This window comes from Phalacrocorax aristotelis, chromosome 8 (assembly GCF_949628215.1).
Source record: "Phalacrocorax aristotelis chromosome 8, bGulAri2.1, whole genome shotgun sequence".
In the NCBI taxonomy this organism is placed as follows: domain Eukaryota; kingdom Metazoa; phylum Chordata; class Aves; order Suliformes; family Phalacrocoracidae; genus Phalacrocorax; species Phalacrocorax aristotelis.
This window is the reverse complement of record NC_134283.1, coordinates 5,812,432-5,833,430: the sequence shown is the minus strand read 5'-3', so window position 1 is coordinate 5,833,430 and position 20,999 is coordinate 5,812,432. Positions and strand designations below refer to the sequence as shown.

The 20,999-nt window shown below is 37.6% G+C and overlaps 1 protein-coding gene across 1 annotated transcript; it reads left to right on the top strand.

Annotated features, from left to right (window-relative positions):
- The first annotated feature begins 4,789 nt into the window (after positions 1–4,789).
- On the top strand, positions 4,790–20,792 carry BCO1 (beta-carotene oxygenase 1). Its single transcript, XM_075101302.1, has 11 exons — positions 4,790–4,953; positions 8,074–8,202; positions 9,625–9,754; positions 11,224–11,371; positions 12,200–12,347; positions 13,427–13,647; positions 14,505–14,762; positions 15,932–16,034; positions 16,876–16,970; positions 19,114–19,225; positions 19,887–20,792. Exons 1-11 carry the CDS (start codon positions 4,890–4,892, stop codon positions 20,057–20,059), a joined length of 1,581 nt encoding a protein of 526 aa, XP_074957403.1. The 5' UTR covers positions 4,790–4,889; the 3' UTR covers positions 20,060–20,792.
- Positions 20,793–20,999: the final 207 nt, after the last annotated feature.

The following is a 20,999-nucleotide window of genomic DNA, read 5'->3' as shown; positions in this document are numbered from 1 at the left end:
ATAAGATGTGTATGGTTGTCTTCTGGCACAACTGTTGCCTGGATAAGCTCCTGAGGATCTTCTCCTAGGAACTGTCCCTTCGGAAGTATTGCCTTTGAGCTTGTAGCTTGACTTTCCTCACCTGCCATACTGCTGATGCCTCAATACTCCCACCTTTCCCAGCTAGTTCCTATGTTTTATTGCCTTCCACAGCAGAACTTTGACTGTTGGGAAGAAGACGGTAAGTGTGCCCCATAAGAACATAAATCAAGCTAAGGTTACCGATGGCTAAGGTTAGCCTTGAATTCTCATAGAAAGAAGCAGAGCTATCTGTCACATCTGCTGACACCTCATGTGTTCTTATGATCGTGACTGATTAAGTGGCACAATTTAGATTATCTTAATAAGATGACTGTTCTAGGGATTAAAGGTACCTTCTCTGGGCAAAATATTAACTGGTAGATACAAATGGACTGAACTTTTCTAGCACACACAGAGAGGCAAAAAAAAAAATAATTTGCTTGGATCTGAATCTACAGCCCTCACAACTCCACTGGTGTTTCTGCAGCCACTCCAGATTTCCGTGATCATAAAACTGGCTGGATTTCTAAGGCAGTCCAGCTTCCACCCTTGTTTATTTTATTTAATTTTTTAAAATACATTTTTCTTCTGCTTGTTATGAGCTATTTCTGAGCTTACAGGACATGAAAACAGAAACAAAAAAGCTGTGTTACAAGTTGTTTTCATTAATAACATCTCTCATCAATAGGTATGCAACACCTTACAATAGAGATTGGCTTCACAATCCCCATAATGAGAAGACTAGAGGTCCAGCAGCCTCTTCATTCAGGAACGCTGCTTTCATGTTAAGCGCTCTACACTCAGATGCCACCTGACTAAAACCAGAAAACAGTTCTCACTAGTTTTTCTTTTATGTTCTGCCAAAGGTATACAGTAGGCTAAAAGGTAGGACAATGCATAGCAGTGTTAAATTCTGTCACTGTAACTGTCTGTAACACCTTCAGTCATGTAAGTGAACGCCAACCTTCATGTTGTCATTCTGCCCGCTTGAAAATACATTACCGAACTGTATAACATATTAGATATTAAAACATGTAAATAGCCTTGGGACATTGAAGGGTGCAGATATGGTTATAAAAGTCTTATGGTGAGGAAGTTCTTGTACATACCGTGGCTGTTTACTTGTTTGACTGTCTAGTGTTTGAATATTTGGGCATTTAAATGCTTGGGCATTATGGTGGCTGGGTGAGCTCAGTCTGGTTGGATACTAGTATGGGTAGGCCAGTAGTTCTGTGCCTCAGCACTTGAAGAGTTTTCATACTAAGTTATATTATATTTGTATTTAAATGAGCAAAACAGTGTTTCTTGTGATATTTATTAAAAATATGACTAGTAAAAGAAAAAAGTATATCACAAAAAATTTGAAATCTCACAAAAATCTCTCTCAAAAAAAATCTCACCAAGAAAGTTAATATCTCACAAAAATAATTATTTTCATCCAAACAATACTGATCAGTATTTTATCAGAACTGTTTTGATCCAAACAAAACCTGGTCACAATAATATATGGAAACTATTGTTATTTAACAGCGTTTAACAAAGATTAGAGTTACATCTCCTAGCAGAGCGAGGTAGCACTCAGTGTGATTTCAGCAAGAACAACTATAAAGTTTGTATCAGTTCTACTATTGGAGTCTTTATTTGGTAATAATAGATAACAGTTGATAGTTGAAAGTTCTTAGCACAGATTAAAGTCGTATTGTTAATTTGTTAATGAGCTTTAATTAGAACTCAAATTTTATAAAAGAAAGGTTGAGATTAAAGTAAAGTAAGTACTTGTATTTCAGAATACAGATAAGGAATAATATTAGTCTGTCTCTGCTTTATAGGGCAATGATCTGCTTCTTGTGTAAGCAAGTGAACCAAAAGTACAAAGGTAGACACGTGGCAATGACATTATTGTTATACTAGAAACTTAGTTAAGCAGCTCCTCTGCTTAACTCTGTTTCCATTGAGCCCAGAGATCACACCCTAAGAGTCAACCCCAGCCTTGCATGGCCACAGGGTACAACCAGACCAATGCTGGGCAGGGTACTGCTTTGCTCAGAAGATGTCTTCATAGCCCTCTTTAAGTTTGGGAGAGAAGCTCAAGGCACTCAGAGACTGGAGGGAAGTGAAAGCAAAAAGGATCCAAAAGGAAACAGCTTGTAGCCTTCACCACAATTGTGTAAAGCGGAAAAAAATAGTGACGAAAATCTGCCTGAGGTGGGGAGCTGTGTTGTCATGAGGGGTGATTAAAGAGAGGAAACTGGGAGAAATGCTAGATTTAGTTGGGGAAAGATCTGTATTTGAAGAATTCTGAACTGGATAGTGTTTGTAAATGAGGTGAAGCAGCAGGGGAGGCTATTCAAACCATGGGATTGGATCATTTGCATTAAGGCTTATGTTTTGTGTATTCCTTACCTGGAAGAGTAAGACAGCAGAGCCTCCCTGAGTTTATAATGTTTCGGTAAACATTATATATGTGAGTTAAAATCTGTCTGGTAAACCCAAGATCAAAGAGGCGCAGGCAGTCTGTCCAGAGCGGGTTGTACTTCCTCTATGTTCTGTACAACATACAGTTCTATAACCTTCCCTATGCTCTCCCATCAAACACATGCTTTTACAAAGGGAGAATAAACATTGTGAAATAATAAAATTAGGAAAGTCACGTAATCCACACCTACTTGTGCTCATACTTACACATTATAATTGTAAATCAATATGCTGATATTTCTCTGTTTCAATATAAAAAGGCAGAAATTACACAGTTGGCAAGAAAATTAATCTCTCCATACCTTACTAACTGCTTATCTGTCATGAGCATGATGAAAACAACAATAAAAAAGTGGTTTACTGCTAAATAAAGGTTTTTCACTGACAAGCAGAAAAATGAACTTTGCAAGTTCATTTTCCTTAAGTTGTACAAAATATGTGACAAAACTTTCAGGCACAGACACCTGAAATTAGCTACCAAAACACATTTGGGTTGATATCAAAAGTTGCTGGATATCTGCAGCTCCTTGTTCTTCCACACAAACAACTTTTAATGAGGTTTCCCATTATCTCATCTTGGCTGAATTGTAAACTAGATGAATAGTCATGGTGAAGAAGGGCAAAAATGGTTCAAATTAATTCTTTTCATTGCTTGCTTGCTCTGTGGAAACCTGTTTGGTGCTGCTACAGATCAGGCCGCTTGAAGGTCATATAATTACAGCTGCAGCATTAAGAGCTGTGCCTCTGTAAATGGATGAGTATACACTGAAGAGAATGTTTTAAAGCAAAGCAGAACATCATGGACAGAGAAAATGTCCCCGTGGCTAGTGGAAGTCGAGTTAGATGGCTTTGGTTTTTTGCCAGATCCTTTTCGGTTTCTAACATTGCTGAAAAATCCTGTAGTTGCCTTTTTGTGTACAAGTAAATCTACATCTCAAAACACACACTCTCTCTCACACATATGTGTATATACATATCCATGCATATAGTATGTGTGTATGTTTATGTGTGTGTGAGTGTATATATATCTGCATATGTGTATGTGTGTGGACTTTGATACCCTTCATTTCCTGCAGCCTTCTGGTTCAATCCTCCTGTTTATTGACACTACTGACTCCAACAAAGCCCATATATTTTAATTTTTAATGTGACTTTTTATTTTATTATCACCTGGTTCTGTTGGTGCTTTCTAAACAGGCATGCTGTCTTGTTTATCTCCCAAAGTGAAGCCAGGCCATCAAACAGGCAATAGGTTAGGAAGAGAGGAGCTATGTTTGTGTGTAACAAGTGTGTTGGAGCAGTCAAGTGTAGCACAAAATGTGTTTTAAATAAAATAAATATGTACATTTATAAAAGATCAGTCAGCCTGAATAAGTGATGTTAAAACATTTTGGGAACAACATTGGTTTAGCTGAAAAAAATCGGATTTTAGGGTAACCTCATATGAAATTGCATAATATATAATTGTGCAAAGAATCTTTTTATCCTTCATGTTCAACGGAGCCTATGATTTGCTCTGCAATCACATGCTTTATATTGAAATAATTATTTCCCCAGAGGATTTTAAAATTAGCAACATTGAACTCGGTTAAGTACCTTATCAAGAAACAAAAGCATAAAATTAAAAATCCCCCTAATTTTTAATGATTCCTGCCATACTTTCATGGAGTGGATTCAGGTCACATAAGGGGGAATGTGTTATAGTGATTATTTGTGAAAAGATATTTAATTCAAAGATGTGCTGCTCAGTTCACTCTGGAAGAGCTTGTATATGAAGAAATAGAGCAGATGAGTGTTCAGTGATGATATTTTGTTTACTAATAAAACAGCACAGTTTAAATTTCACAGAATGGAAAGAAAAGGATGACACCCTGCTCTGAAATGTCACTCCCAAAGAGTCAAACTCAGGACAGTGAGTAGAGTTTTCTTTTCTTTTTCTCTCCTACCTGCCAAATGGGGCAAGCACCCCTAGGCAGTGCCTTAAATTTTATCTGACATGCTGAAGGTGATGTTTCAGAGTCATTCTGCCTGACTCCCAGGGCATGGCTGGCTGCTTCAGATAGGTTCATAAGAAGCAAACAGGTGAATTAAGTTTTTCTTACTTCCCCTTTGAATCAGTGAAAGAGTTAATTTTAATGAGAATGTGTAAGAATTATAGTGTATGTGGTAGGGACTAAAGATCAGCTATTATAAATTGTCAATCTATAAGCCACCAGCCACTAGCTCGCATTGCACTTTGACCTTATCTTTATACATAACAGGAAAAAGCAGTTCTTAAGCCCAGACAGGAGGGGACCACAACAGCTGCGGGAACAGCGGGGTAGAGGACATAGAAATTGTTTATTACATGCGAAATGGAGACGATATTTGGCAGAAATAAAGAAGAACATCCAGAACCCATAAAAGCTGAGGTGCAAGGTAAGTGAAAGAAAATCTGTTCTAATACGTGCGGTTACTTTGGTGTTTTCAAATACGTAAACACTGAAACACTTGTTGACCCAAGACAACACTGAAAGCGGAAACTGAGAAAGCAAGAAACGTAAGGGAATTGTGTTTAAAGGACTGATCTCAGATAATATTCGTGCCCCAACTGTGGGATTTTTCTCACTCGATGGACATTTCTGTGTACTCTTCCAGAAAGTCTGTTTGAACAGGATTCACTGAAATCAGTGGAGAGGGGTGAAATCTCAGTATTTGATCTGGTGACTCCCCTCCCCCATAGCTCCGCTCAGGCTTTCAGTTTCTCTTCTCTGTAACCCTTCCCTACCCTCCCTGCCTGCTCACGCTCTTCCTTGCCTCCTGGAGAGAGTCGCTAAAATTGGGACTATTCAACAACAGTATTTCAGTGTTGAAAAGCAGCAGTAATGGATGCCACTGTGTACTGTTAAAAAGAGAGTTCAGAAGTTAACCCAGTAAAAACTGCGTAGTATCCTTCAGTGAGATAGTTTAAAGAGGGTCTCTAGGAAGGAACACTTGATCAGTCTATTATTTTTACTGCTTTTTTTTTTACTTTACAGAAGGGGTTTTTTTTACTATAGCTACAGGGGAGGTTTGTTGCTGAGGGCCCCTATTTAGTAAATATACGCTGCATTGTTTGTTATATGTAGTTCACGAAATGGTAGGCATCTAATACCAATTTTAAAGTCACTTCCCAAATGCAACACTAAAAAGTTGACAAAACTTGCATGACTTTGTTGTTGTTGTTCAGTTTGGCAGCTGAGTTGGAAAAGATTTTATTTCAAGTCAGACAAAGTGCTTTGTTATAATTTACAGTGGGTTTATGCCTTTCAAGTTTTTTTTTCTCAAGATAAAAACTTATTACTGAAACATTTGAAGTTGTTTGCAATGAAACCATTTAGCAGACCTGATCTGTATTATGCAATGGTTTCTTTGAACAAAGACTGCATATTTCAGTAAACAAAATCATGCATACGAAATATTCCTTCATTGGCAATGATGATTCAGTATTTACCAATTAGGAAAACTATAAAGAAATATTTTGCTAGCCCTGAGCTCTGCCAGTATTTTGTCTCCTTGTTAATTAATATGCACACTGTAAATATGACTCTGTACTTCTCATGTCAGCTGTAATTTAAACCATGCTCTCCTATGCGTTGTACAGCCATGTCATTGTATAAAACTCTGTTGCTATGATAGTTAACAAACTTCCAAATATTTGGAATTTTACCCTGTCACTTTTGTGTCCTCACGTGGTACAGGAAAGTATCATTGTTTCCACTTCAGATAAAAGCCTGATGCAAAAAAGATGCAAGGTCCAGATTTTTAAAGCTATTTAAGCAGTTTAGGATGCTGATTGGTACCCAGTCTGATTTAAAGAAACTCTTAATTCCCACTAAGATGAACGTTCATCTAAAAACCTCACTAGATGATCCTTCGCTCCATGCTTTTCATACTGGAATTATGCCAGAAATCACACTGCATCACACCAGAAGTTTCAGAAGCTGCATCAAGTCCACAGTGCCTTAAGAAGAAGATCCACTTTCTCCACCTTTTCCCACCTTTTATTTCTTCCAGCAAAATCATTTTATTGGCCTGTTCTGGAACTTTTTGAGCACCATTATTCTGATATAGAGGAATAATCTCTGAGCAAAATTTTTCGCCCTAGGAGCTGCAAGATGTTCACTGAATTGCAGAAATATCTACTTGTCTTGAATGATGGGCCCCAAAGCAGAAGATAGTTTTACTGGGTCAAAATCCCACAAGACCTCATATGCAGCAGGAGTATTACATTTTCACCACAGGGAAAGAAGGACTGGTTGCAGCAAGACCGCATGCAGTCAGCCCCAGCTCAGTGTTAGCAAAAGGTTTGTGGCAGCCCATGCTCATTTCACAGATTTACAAACATAAATGGCATCAGTAGGATGGTAGGAGCACAGAAGACTACACTCACTACACTGCAGTTGCCTATAGCATCGGAGAAATAGCAGAGCCTACAGTCTTCTATTGTCAAATAACAGAAAACTGTAGAAAGGGAAGTGGCAATGAAGAGAAACACTTTTATTTTAGGCATATAAGCAGACTAAACTTGTTCACCTCTCAGCAACTGCATCAGCTTTGACAAAATGGAATACTTCTGTAAGAGGACATTTCTACCTGTTGTAAAGGAAGTGCTAATAAGAAAGTGTGTCAACATATTCAACATAGGGTCACAAACTGAATGATAAGGAGAACTAAAAGTTCTGAATAGCTTTTTATGCAGAGATAATGTTTAGTGCAGGAATAGCATGGAAAAGCAGTACGTGATCTTAAATGTTCCCTCAGGAGACATACACACAAAGAAGCAAGTGAAGCTTTTAATTTAATATCTGATAGCACTTTTGTTCAGCTCTTTAACCCGTATAACATTCTTTATCTTTTGTTATTCTGTGTGTCAAATGGCAGGTAATGTATTTCCTGCAAGGATTTCATGAGGAACATTTCTTATTCAAACCTCAACAGTACTTACATATTTTCAGTATAATATACCTACCCTTTATTTGTGTTCAAAACACTAACATTATGGCTAGTGTCACGAAAGCACTCCCAAAATGACACTATATTATGCTGTGTAATTTAATTAATGAAAGTCTTACTGGAATTCATTTAGCCTGAAGTTTAAATTGATGTATGGGAGGCCAAGGCAAGTCATATAACCTATAAAATATGTTTCTTTCTGATAAGCTCTAGCTTTTCCTGGCATGAGTAAAAGAGTTTAAATGCGTCACTTCAAAATCTGAGTGCAGGAAAGAAAGGTCCAACTTTATTTACTTCCTGATATTTAGCAAATTACATTCCAGCAATCTCATCTTCTTATAGTAATCTCATACAGCAATATTAATGCAGAACATTACCAATGCCACATTTCTGAGCAGATCATATTTTAGGTAACCCAAACTTCAACATAATTATATGCTATTACACATCTTGACACACCCATAGTCTGTCTGGCTATATGAAGCTTATGCCCTTAGGAGAACTGTCCTGTAACAAGCCCCTCACCTAAATGAATGGATACTGGAATCTCCTTTTTGTTTATAGGTCGGTTGCCCACTTGGTTGCAAGGGATACTTCTCCGGAATGGCCCAGGGATGCACACAATAGGGGACACTAAGTATAACCATTGGTTTGATGGCTTGGCTCTGCTGCATAGCTTTACATTTAAAAATGGTAAGTTGCTGCACATCAGATTAAAAAAAGCTGAACAACCCAAACCTTGGTGCCTCATGTTGCTAATTCTATTTTGAGTTTGATTAGCGTTAGAATGCTGCAGGTTTCATCTGCAGAGTGGCATGCCTGCTGGGGTGGTAACCCCTTTGGGGAAAGGCTCTCCCAACATACACTCACACCTCGCTCTTCACAGCAGTAGCAGGAGTATCGCTGCAGGGCTGTTATCAAAGATAGATTATGTTGTCCTTTTTTGCAGAATGCCAAAGTTCAATATTGTCCCCGCTGCAGGATAGCCTGCAACCAGCTCTGAGCAGGTCACTGCAGGGCAGCCTTCGCCTTCCACCCAGAGCAAGAAAACCTCCATTGTTTCAAACTGGATCAACAAAAAGTACTGTAATATCCGGAGGTTTTTCTGTTGTGGATGAACAACCTAGTTTCAGGGAAGACTAACATTCCCCTTTTGGGATTTGGTTGCAGCTATAACAGCTGCCAGGAGAGAAACTGGGCCACTGTGTCACTTCAAAAATCAAACCTCACTTATGTATACTTGACACCCCTACAAGCAGTCCTCCTACTTGTCATCCTTAGTGAAGGAAAGCAGGCAGCACCTCTATCCAAAACAATTTCTTTTTTGGTTTCAGTTAAAGTTTTTTTAATCAGTTCAGCTGTTTTAGTGTAAGGCAGGATCTTTTATACCTAGATTCTTGCTGCAAAATGTTTGTATCTCTAAAAGAATTGGGTTTCACTCCTGACATCCTCCATTCCTAGTGTTTATTTTTTAGTTTCCATTTCTGTGATCAGAGACATTTAATGTAACTGCAGGATCTCCTTGCCTGCCCAGCTCTACATCCCCAACAAAAGAGCCTATAAAGAATTTTTTTAAATTAGAATTTTAAAATGTTTTTAAAAGAAATTTTTTAATTGCCAGTGTATTTTACTTACCTGAAGCAAACAGAGCTCAGTTAGTTCAAGTGCAGTGGTCCATTAAATTGGTAAGGATAGATACTGATTCCTTCAAGCAATTTGTTACTCTCTCATAACCAAATTTTGCCAGTACAGGAGATTTATCACCACCCACACAGTGATGCAGAATTAATCATTTTTACACAGATTGTTTTGGTTTACTGGAAGGGCTTATCCAAATCCCTCCTTTCCTCTCCCCAGTCCCCCAGTATTGTCCAAATGTGTTGGGAATCAAGGAAGCCAGACAAACTGTTACCTATCTCAGCACCCACAAGAACGTTCCTTAGGGAGCAGAAAAAGACTTCCAAAACAGGGAGTTGGCGACTTTTCTGGTTTCATTGCAACCTTTTCTTAGCTAAAGAACATCTGCTTGAGAAACTCTTTCTCTGACTTTACCTGTGCTAATTTTCTAAAGAACTCAGTATGAAATGTGATTGAAACCTGTTTGACCTTTGTCAGGTGAAGTTTACTATAGAAGTAAGTATCTCCGAAGTGACACATACAACTGCAACATAGAAGCCAAGCGAATTGTGGTGTCTGAGTTTGGAACTATGGCTTATCCAGATCCATGCAAAAACATATTTGCCAAGTAAGAGATGCTTTTTCAAACACCATTCTTCTATCTACTTCTCTCTCCAGCATAGATGTCTTTCTGTTTACCCTTAATACATATTTACAAATACAAAACTTGTTTTGTAAATTTACAATTGATAAATATTGAAAAGGCCAAGAGATATATCCAGCCCTGTATTATCTGTGGGTTATTCTAGGGCAAATGTTTGAAATTAATTTTATCAGCAATATTGGCTGTTTTTTTCACCTCTGCAAGTAGATATTTGTGTAATTTTGAGAAACCAAATATTTTCTTTTTCAAGTGTTTCACAGAAGTTTATAAAAATGATACTCTGTAAGGGGAGAAGCAGCAAGAAAGGAAAAGATGAAGAGATGGGGAAGGAATTAATGCAAAGTTTATTCAACAAAAAGAAGAAAAGCATCAATCACTTTAAAAAGAATAGAAAACCTTCTGTATTAAAGACCATTTTTACAGAAGAAAAGAAAGTGATAAAAAATTTCCATTGTTTCCAGAGTCACGTGCAGTGCTTTGAAGGACTGCACCCATGGGCCTGAGCTAACCTTATGTGCACAATCAGAACCACTTGGGATGTCTGCAATAGCTGCTTTCGAAAGAATGATAGGCTGTACATGAGAGGCAAGGTGTAAGCCATGATGTTATTACCTGTCTTGTAAAATTGGCTGTGTATATTCCCTGACAAAGGCAAATAGCTTACCCATCCCTTCTTCCTGGATGGACCACCTCTAATGATCTTGAATTTGATATTTGGTAAGAGCATAGGTATGGATAGCTATTGCAAAGTAGTTGATTTGGTGTACGTTTTTACCCTGAGATAAGATGCTTTTCTTCCCTCTTCCAGCACACTGGCATTTTAAGTTCAAAAGGGATATAAGCAAATTTGTATTGGCTTCAAGTGAATGTGATAAAGTCCAACACTAATAAGGAAAACTGTCAAGTCCACATGTGAAGTTTGATCTTCTTTGAAATCATAATTGTGGTACAGGATAACACCGGGAACAAAAATATTCCATCAGGGAGTATATGAATCCATCTATTTTACAAAGGCATAGCCTGAAAAACCTACCAGCTTTTACCAGCTTTTAGGCTGAAACAAGGTCTCACAAGGTGTGTACAGGAGAGCCTGTAATTAGCCTGTCCCGATAAACCAGTGCCTACGGTACAGCTGGTGGTAGGACTGGACCTGGATGCCCATTTGTGTATGGGAAATGGGTTGCACCCATGTCCATACCCCTCGCCCAAGCCAAGGGTGTCGAAGTCCAGCTCCTCCACTTTTCCACCCTTTCCCCTGAAGCAGTGTAGGAGCGGCCAGAACAGGGCACAGCAGGGGACAGACAGACCCAGCTCCGTGACCCTGCTGCTGTGCACAGCCCGCGCTGCTCAGGTGACTTCTGCTGTGCACGGGGTAAAAGCTAGTACGGCTTCTGCTGCTCTAATGAACCGATATGAAATTTCCCTCCGCACAGGGCGTTCTCGTATTTGTCTCACACCATTCCTGAGTTCACAGACAACTGCCTGATCAACATTATGAAAACTGGGGATGATTTTTACGCTGTCAGTGAGACTAACTTCATCAGGAAAATTAATCCGCAGACTCTGGAGACATTAGAGAAGGTATAAAAGACTGTCTGTCGTTCTGGTTCCTTATCTGCTAAATAATAAAGTTTCAGGCCGACTCATAAGGAGCCTTTAACATGTGCAGGACACAAAACTGGAAAACTTTTCCTCTACTTTTCCCTTACTTTTGACATCATGGTAAAGTGAAATAGTGAAGATACCAGATCTTTTAAGAACTCATTAGTTCAAAATGAAATCCCAGGTAGTTTTGTAAATGCTGGGCTTTGAGCAATTTCACTTGTACGTAATCTAGCCAGGTTGCAGGAATAATACCACACATCATCCATTATTAAGCGCCCATAGTTATCCAGTGATCTACATAATTAACAGCTCAGTAGGTCAGTTATATGGCTGCTTTTCAAGTACCTTATGCAAGATATTACTTAATTATTGACATTGAAATACACAATGAATTTTCTCTATCATGCAATACTGTTTCAGTACCATTCCAAGCTTTAAATCAAATAGAAATCTTTTTGCTCCAGAAGATTGCTAGACTCACAGCCCTATTAAATAAACTGCTTTCAGGATGAAATGGACATTTGCAGAGTAACTTCTTTAGCCAATCCTCCCATTGTGTTACGTGGCTGCAAGGGAGAGATGAATGTAATTCAGATTCTGTAACTTGTTTTAGCCTTGAATTAGGAAATCGTTTGAGTGCCTATATAAGTCATTTGGCTTATCTGTTTACAATTCAAGGCCTTTGAAAACGGAGTACCAATAAAAGGCTGCAGTTCTAAGAAGCTGGTGAATTTGTGGTGGTAGCTGAGATGAATTTGAATTCTCTCACACATCTCTAAAATCTCCTTTTGTATCATTTTCCAGGTTGACTACAGCAAATACGTAGCTGTAAATATCGCAACTTCTCACCCGCACTATGACAGTGCTGGAAATATTCTCAACATGGGTACTTCAATAGCTGATAAAGGGAAGACAAAATACATTCTGTTTAAGATTCCTCCCTCTGTGCCAGGTAAAATATGTCTTTTATCAGTATTTTCTGGAAACTTGTTAGTAATTTCTTTCCTTCTGAGGTTAAGGGGTGGTGATACAGCTCTTCTAGAAACTGATGGCATTAATGTTCTTAATTTTAACTTCTTGTGAACTTAATGTTAACTGCTTAGCCTGTCTGGGCGTGTGCTATTACAAAGGTTCATCTTGAACACTGTGTAAACAGGGTATTCCAGTATGAAGAACCTTGCTTTTAGAAGAATTTGCTTTAAGAAGAATGCTGCTTTGAATATTACTAGAGTGAACTAACTCTTTTAGAAGAATTTCCATTCCCTGTATTCGGATGTGTAGAGGGAGATGAAGAGAAACAATTTTATCTATCAGGCAGTATATATAATTTGAAGCTGTAAATTTTATTTTTCTTCATAAATGAAAATGCTCTTAAAATGCTGATACTATGATTATAGGAAGCATAATACCTGATAGTACCTAATATAGGGTTAATTCCTCCCTAACCTGGCCTACACTAGGCCTTGCTGAAATACTGTCCTTGGTTCACAGAGCAAATCACTTGCTCTTTTTCCTTCAAGACAATCTATTGTTGTGTGTTGTTGTTTAAAATCATCTGGTAATGTGACGTCTGTCCTCTTGGTTGAACAATCAAGGGGCTTCCACAGCTGAAAGATAACTTTGCAGTTTCCAGTTGGGGCTCAGATGAAGTCAGTATAGATCAAACAGAAACATCTCCTTTGAAGTTCAAAAACATGGCGGCATTTGAACCCCCTTGTAAAGCTGCCAATTTCATTGAACATCTTTCTCTTCTATGCTGGAACTTCTGAAGACAGTAACCAGTGGAATCAAATACTAAGATGAGGGGGCTCTGTCTAAATGGATCTGGCATTGTGTATTACTCTGTTGCTTCGCTCAGATGCAAACTTCTATGTTAATTCTGCAGGAGGAAATAAACCACTTTTATTAACAGGAAAATGCAAATACAACTGAGAGGAACCTGTTCTTTCCTACTTCATACATGGGAGAAATCCAAGCACAAGATTGGATTGGAATTTATTATAAATAATTTTTTTTATCTTTTATGTTCAGAAAAAGAGAAGAAGAAATCTTGTTTTAAACATCTGGAAGTGGTATGCTCCATCCCTTCTCGCTCTCTGCTCCACCCAAGCTACTACCACAGCTTTGGAATCACAGAAAATTACATTGTCTTCATAGAGCAGCCATTCAGACTGGATATTGTCAAAATGGCAACTGCTTACATCCGAGGTGTGAGCTGGGCTTCCTGCCTTTCCTTTCATAAGGAAGATAAGGTATTTTTCCTAATGCTGAGCAATGGAGTCAGCCAAGCCAGTGACCTCTTCCACACTGTTCTGTTTTTATCTGGTTCATTAATTTCAGTAACGCCTCATTTTTTTTCAACCCTTGACTTTCATGTTGCACATTTTTTTTAAGAAGCTGTATTTTTTGAATACTATCTCCCATCTCCAGAAATATCACAAATAAATATCTGATGCTGAAGTGCTTGAGAAAGAGGATAGTTTGGCATTGTTAGAAATATTGTGTGCTAGCAGAGAAATTCAAAACTGCATTAGCATCTCTTACACATACAGTTGCTCCTGGTCCAAACAAAATACTGTATATTGTGGATGAGATCTGCTCTAGATCCACTGCATCAGATAGGAGAGCGAGACTGGTGGAAAAGCCTGCATTGAACAAAAGGAGAGTCTTTCACTGTGACAACTGAGGAAAAAACCTGTTTTCTGAGGACTTTATTTCCACATGCTCTGGCCATCAATAAGTGGGGCATGCCAGGGTAGAGGGCACCAGCACAGAGCACTACAGAGGCTCTTAAGGCAGACTTATTTAACTTCAAATAAGAGCAGGGGATTTTCCAGGTTTTACTGGAAAACTTCAATCCTTAGCCTAGCCCAAATAGTAATTTGCAACAGTAAAATGTGTTTAAAGCCCTTCCCCGCTCTTTTTACTCCTTTTTTCAGGTCTTTAGGTTTGAACCTCTCATCTCCTAGAAGCAAATCCTGAGTTCTTAATATGCTTCAGTAGAAACAGGCAATACATTAGCATGTTGATGGCTACCATTAGAAAACAGTTTCCTAAATAACTATTTGCTAATCATTAACAGTTTGAAATAATGTTTCCTATCTTTCAGACTTGGTTTCACTTTGTAGACAAGAAGACTAAAAAAGAAGTATCCACCAAGTTTTATACCGATGCTATGGTGCTTTTTCACCACATAAATGGTTATGAAGAGGATGGCCACATAATTTTTGATATTATTGCTTATACAGACAATAGCTTATATGATATGTTCTATTTAAAAAACCTGCGTAAAGACTTCAAAGAGAGCAGCAAGCTTACCTCCATACCAACCTGCAAACGATTCGTTGTTCCTCTGCAGTATGACAAGGTAGAAAGAAAATGGCTTTTTAATCTGTTCTTTGATCAGAATTTTAAAATACATCAGTATGAATAATGGGTGAATTATTAGTTGCAAGCCTTTATATGCAAATTTCTGATTCTTTAAAAATAACATATACACAAAGTGTGCAGTTCTGTTTTGTGTATGGATTGTGAGAAATGGTGATGAGCAGCTGGTCATACAGTTACATGGATCTAGGTTCTGACACCATCCATTATGGATACAGGGCCATTGAGCATATGTAATTTCCTTACCAGTGAGATTATTTGTAAAATGCTATCAAATACGAGCAGCTAAATCAACATGGCTGTTGACTGGAAGGGCGTGCATAAGGTTTCGCACAATCTGTTTCTTCCCCTTTACTGGAAGCCTATATATAATATACACATGCTCCCAACTGTTGCAATGGTTTTAATAAAATTAGAAGATTTCATTTAAGTGTGAGATTTACCAGGAAGAAGAAAGATTTTATCTTTCAGCTTAATTTAAAACATCATTTTACATCATTGTTTGCAGGGAAGATTTTATACTGCCCAGCAACTTGGGCAAGTTTCTGCCTGATACATTTGGAATGGATAATACTTTTTCTTTCTGCATTGTAAAATCTTGCTGCTTTGTTCATGCTTCACAAAGAATTAAGCAGCAATGACAAAGAATGTGTTGGATCACACCAGCTATCCAAACTACCCTGCAATCTTAAGACTTCAGCAATAGCATATTAAAAACAAGAGTGCATTACACCTATTTTTGCACTTGCTTTATAGCAGGCGGAAAAAATCCTAACCTTGGTGACCTTTAGTGGGAATTTGATACCTAATTCCTTGAAACCCATCTTCATTAATTAAATTCATAAACTAAGTAATCCATTTATTGTGCTTCTGGAACATAGCCATGGCTATCTAAACCTTTCTAAAGGCTCAGTGTGATTCAAAATGATTACTCTACGATATATTAAAACCCTCAGAGTATAACATGATTTGTAATGAAAAAGTGAGAATCTAATGATACAAGATAAACGCCATAAGAAGGAACTTCCTGAATCTGCATTATTTGTTTAATCCCAAAATTGTCTATATTAATATCAAACCTGATGAAAGATCTAAATTAGAAGCATGCTCTTGGAGACACATTACTTTTTCAGCATATGTCTCTTTCAGGATGCTGAAGTAGGTTCTAATTTAGTCACACTTCCCTCTACCGCAACTGCTGTAAAAGAGAAAGATGGCAGCATCTATTGCCAGCCTGAAATACTATGTGAAGGTGAGACATATCCATTACACAGATCTCAAATATATTCTCTTATGCACACAGAGGTGCATTCTAATAATGCCTAATAGCTGTTCATATAAGTAAGATCTTTATAAAGCTAAGAGAAACGAAACTTTTAATTAATATGTTTAGTGTAGATATTGACAACATCTTTCTCTTCTTTGTTTCCCTCCTGTGGGTCTATCCAGTAATATATGACCCTGAACCTCACAGATATATATGTATCACGAGTGAAATCCTTTAAATGCCTGAAGTTACATCAGTTTTATGTTAATATAGGATCCCAAGCCTAATCTTACAACTATTAATACGGCTTGCAAATCTACCTGTTACAAGACTAATTTTAGTTAAATAGGTCTGTTATAAATAATAACTTCAGTTATTGCTGTATATTTTAAAGATTGCCTTTGAAAGTGGATTTTTAAACTTTTTTTCAGGGGATAATAACAGGAATATGTAAAGAGTATATATTTACCTAAAGTGAATGTAATTTCTTAGAATGGTAGCCTCCAATTATATCTCAGATGTTCACATCTCATGTATTTGTGGCGAAAGGAAAAACAAAACAAAACCCTTATAAGTTCCAGTATAATTAATCTCTAAGAATGAAAAATTGCCATTTTTGAACTAACAACCCTGGCTTAATAATGTTGTGTTAACATCCATCTTCAGCTTTTTATCAATTCAGACATACAGAATCTATGCAACAGCTGTTTTTAATACTGTCAAGGTGTTTCACAGGGCAAAACTTCCTGCACATTGGCATATGTAAATGTACATTTCAGTTATTTTTCTTCTCTTGCTCCTAAGTCTTGAATTTTATTTTCCCCAGGGATAGAACTGCCTCGCATCAACTATGACTATAATGGCAAAAAATACAAGTGCATCTTTGCAACGGAAGTCCAGTGGAGTCCAGTTCCTACAAAGGTATAATTAACATTTACAAAGTCAGAAACTGTATTTATGGGACACAAATCAATTTTAAGCAGTTATAAGTAGACCACGCTTTACTAGTTTGGCCAAAAATATAGCCTAATCTGCATTCTTACATGCAAATTCAAAGCGTGTGGTTCTGAGGCCAGAAACTGAAATCTTTTTTTTCAACATCAAGTTAAAACTTCTAAATGATGGCACTGCAGTTGGGTAATACGTTCGTAAACTTCAGCACTTGAAAGCAGGGAGATGAACAGTTGGACATATATTACCTTACCTGTATGATTAAAAGAGCCTCGCTGGGCGAAATTATGCAAACAATATATCTTCATTTTACTAGTTGAAAATCTGGAACATTATTATCAGCTGTTACAAATATGTAGCTCCATAGGCAGCAGAAGAAATGCTTTCTTACAGATGTGACTTGAGATTGGATTCTCGAGTATTCAGTAGTGTACGTTTCTGTAAAAACTTTTCCCGTTGGTGGGTCATTCACATGCAAAGAAACATGAAATGCTTAAATTCTTACAAGGGTAAGCTCATGTTGTACCATTTCCCTCATAAGGTATTCATAAACTCAGGCTTCTTTATCCAGCTTCATATTTCCACAAAGTCTTTTGAACACAATAGTTACTGAGACCCTCACTTTTCTGCTAAATTGGGGTGAACTTCTGTAACGTGCCAAGAGCTACAAAGGAGACAGTAGGAAAAAGAAGTACTAGACAGACATATATCTGTAATATTTTCTCCCTTTTGGAAACCTAACTGAAAAAATAAGTTATTGCAACTTAAAAAGTTATTGCAAATTAAAAACATTAAAACAATATCTCATTTTTCAGAAAGCTTTACCTTTTGCTAGCTAGTTTTGCATGAGAGGGTAGCAAATGCTTCGTTTGTGTATGCATGATACTAACTTTTCAGGAGGCAGCCTAGAGTACAAATAGATTGAGATGAAAGGTGTTAATAGTTGAAGGTGAGAGTATTCTACAGACAAACTCACTCTTTTTAATTCTTGCTCTGTGACTACAAGGCACCATAAATTGAGTTCACTGTTGGTCTGGTATATAATTATCACAACTGATTAAAAAATAAAGCTGGATTTCTGCATGATGCAAGAAAATTTATTGCAGCACATCTGACAGTAGGTCAAACATATCTGCAAGTTTGTGATTTCCAGTGTAAATAAGCCCTGCCTGTCTTAAATAAAATAAAAAATGCTGTTAGAAGATTTTTTTTTTCACATCAGTTGCTCTTGAATGAATGCAGGCATAACAACCATGTGTAACCCTCAGGTAAAGTTTGTCAGCGAAACTGCTGTCATCTTGGTTAGAAGGGAGAATTCTTCCAAATTCTTCCTGCAGTAATTTGAAGAGTTTCATTTTTGTGTAAACATATTTTTCGAGTAAAGGTCAAAGGGGAAAAGAATATAACTGCATCTGTATGGGCAGAGAAAGGGCCTTAATAGAATTGAACTGAAAATGCTATGCATTTGCCCACTGGTGATCTGTTTGGTCAGGCACCTGAGCCATTAATGAGATGAAAATCTGTACACTGTTCTTTCAGTAAATACCAGTATCTGTGTGGAATTCTTGCCACATTGCTTTAATCTTTACACATCACTATTAATAGCCTTTGTTCTGGCATATATACCCTACTTAACAATAGAAGGCCTTGAGAAATATTGAGGTTACAATAAAAGGAAAATAATTCACAGGATTAGAAAACAGAAGGTTTAAATCCTGTTTCCTGCTTTACTACAGAATCACAGTGATTTGGCGCAAGTCACTTCAATGTTCTGGGCCTTGGACTCTTCCTCTGTATAGCGAGGGCATTAGTTATAATGAAGGTTCTCTCACAATCTGTTAGTATTTGTAAAATACTTAATGCCCATAAATGAAAGGTGCAGTTGTAATCTAATGAAATGAAATTAAAAGGACATTGTGTGATTATGCAGCCACTAAATGTGACTCCAAAGTTTAACATATTTCAGGTGTTTCCTTCTTGTGATGACACATGCTGTGTTGCTCCTTAACTCTCAGCATTGGTCCCCCATGCCAGCAGTCTGTTCATGCTGTACCTTTGGAATAAACCACTGTCTGGGTCACTGACATTTTTCTTTTCTGGTCACACAATTTAGATTGTAAAATTTAATATCCAGACAAAGGAAATGCTCCACTGGGGAGAGGACCACTGTTGGCCTTCTGAGCCCGTTTTTGTTCCCAGCCCTGATGCAAGAGAAGAGGATGATGGTAAAATAATGACAATGTTCTGAAAGCTGGGTTTACATGAGTTTTGCATTAAATCATACAAGTTTCATTGTTCTTAGTCAAGAAAGCTGGGCTGATGCTTCCACTGTGAGATTAAAATTAGGACCAGCCATTTTACTCCTGCAGACAAAAAACAAAGCAACAACAGACCAAAATCAGCTTGTGTCATGTCCCAAGGTAGCCATAAACAATAAAACTGATGCTTAGGACTTTCCAGAGAGCTACTCAGAGCTGGATTTATCAACAGTTTGGAGCAGCTGAAGCTGTGGGAAGTCAGTGTTGTTACAGATAAGAAGGTGAAGTGACACTGCAAGTATCGTAATCTCGATCCAGTTCTGTTCTCAGGTGACTCCTTGCAAAGGCAAATGGCAAATGGAAAGGATGAGTCCCAAAGCTGCCAGGCACACAATTCGGTGTTGGTTTGCTTTTTCCCTTCCGAATGAACTGCAGGCAGACCAGACAAAAACACGGCAGGGAAGCATTCATTAGTTCCTTAGCATTCTCAGTAGGCTTCTTGATCTAGTAAGCACTCTCAGTTTGTGTCCTAAAATCCTTAGGAAACAAGAACCGTTTCCTGAGACTGTCATCTTTTCTGTTTGGTGTTACTAGTATGTGTTTCTAATTCTTCCTTTGTATGTCACAGGCATTGTCCTGACCTGTGTTGTGATGTCTGATCCAAAGAAAGCACCCTTCCTACTTTTCTTGGATGCTAAAACATTCAAAGAATTGGGCCGAGCCACAGTAGATGTAGAAATGCATCTGGACCTGCATGGAATGTTTATACCCGAGAAAGATTTGAAGACTGAGACTGAGTAAAATGCTATTTATCCTATTACACAGACTGAAACAACCTTCTACTGAATGTGGGATAATATCATTCAGGAACAACCTCATCTTAAGACAAGAAATTGCTAAATATAATATCTTCAATAACTATATATAATCTCTTACAAGAGACAGCAATAACTTTTATTACAAATAATTATATGCACAACTGGTACATAACTATTCCAAAAGAATAATGATCAGTATAAAGTGCTAATGTTGTATACAACTCGTGGGGCAGGGAATAGGAGACAAAGGTAACAAGAAATGTTTTGAGTAGAATATAGCTTTCTGAGCAAACGAAGTACTGTACAGGGTGATGCATGGCATGAGTCACATATGTCTGCAGGTCATGTAACTTTCATGGACTATTTCAAGACTGCAGCTCACGATGAAAGTCATCTCCTGCCAGAAAATCTCATGTTAAACTGTCTGCTATGATACTAATAATTCATGGCAATGCATTCTCTTGGTGCTTGATTTCTTAAACTCCACCATAACCAAAGCATTACATTGAGGTGCTACAACTTTCTAATTTAGAACCTAAAAAAACTGTGCTTTGCTAATAATTTCATGGTGTATTTTTCCCTTTTATGTTGACAAAAACAAGTAAGTTGAAATAGAATATATGGGTTTATGTAGCATTAAATTATACTTCAGTGTGAATCAGTCATACGCAATTTGTATTTAAATAAATTTTCCTTGAGGAGAATATCTGACATGGCATTTCATGTAATTAAATTATTACATTATGTAAAACATAAACAGAAATGTAGTATTTATTAATATTGCTAATAGTCTCTGTTAGTAACATATGTGTATAAATAAGAGCGGTATATTTCTAGCAGAACTCAGATACACATGTGCAACAAATTGGTCAGGTGAAAGAGTGAAAGACCTAATTTAGACCTCATCCAAACTACACAGTAGC

Bases quoted from the DNA above. Each gene is read 5' to 3' on its own strand.
- BCO1 (XM_075101302.1), top strand. From the start codon at position 4,890: ATGGAGACGATATTTGGCAGAAATAAAGAAGAACATCCAGAACCCATA. The intron at 9,755-11,223 runs GTAAGAGATGCT...CCCTCCGCACAG, and splicing joins TGCAAAAACATATTTGCCAA to GGCGTTCTCGTATTTGTCTC. The intron at 11,372-12,199 runs GTATAAAAGACT...ATCATTTTCCAG, and splicing joins CTCTGGAGACATTAGAGAAG to GTTGACTACAGCAAATACGT.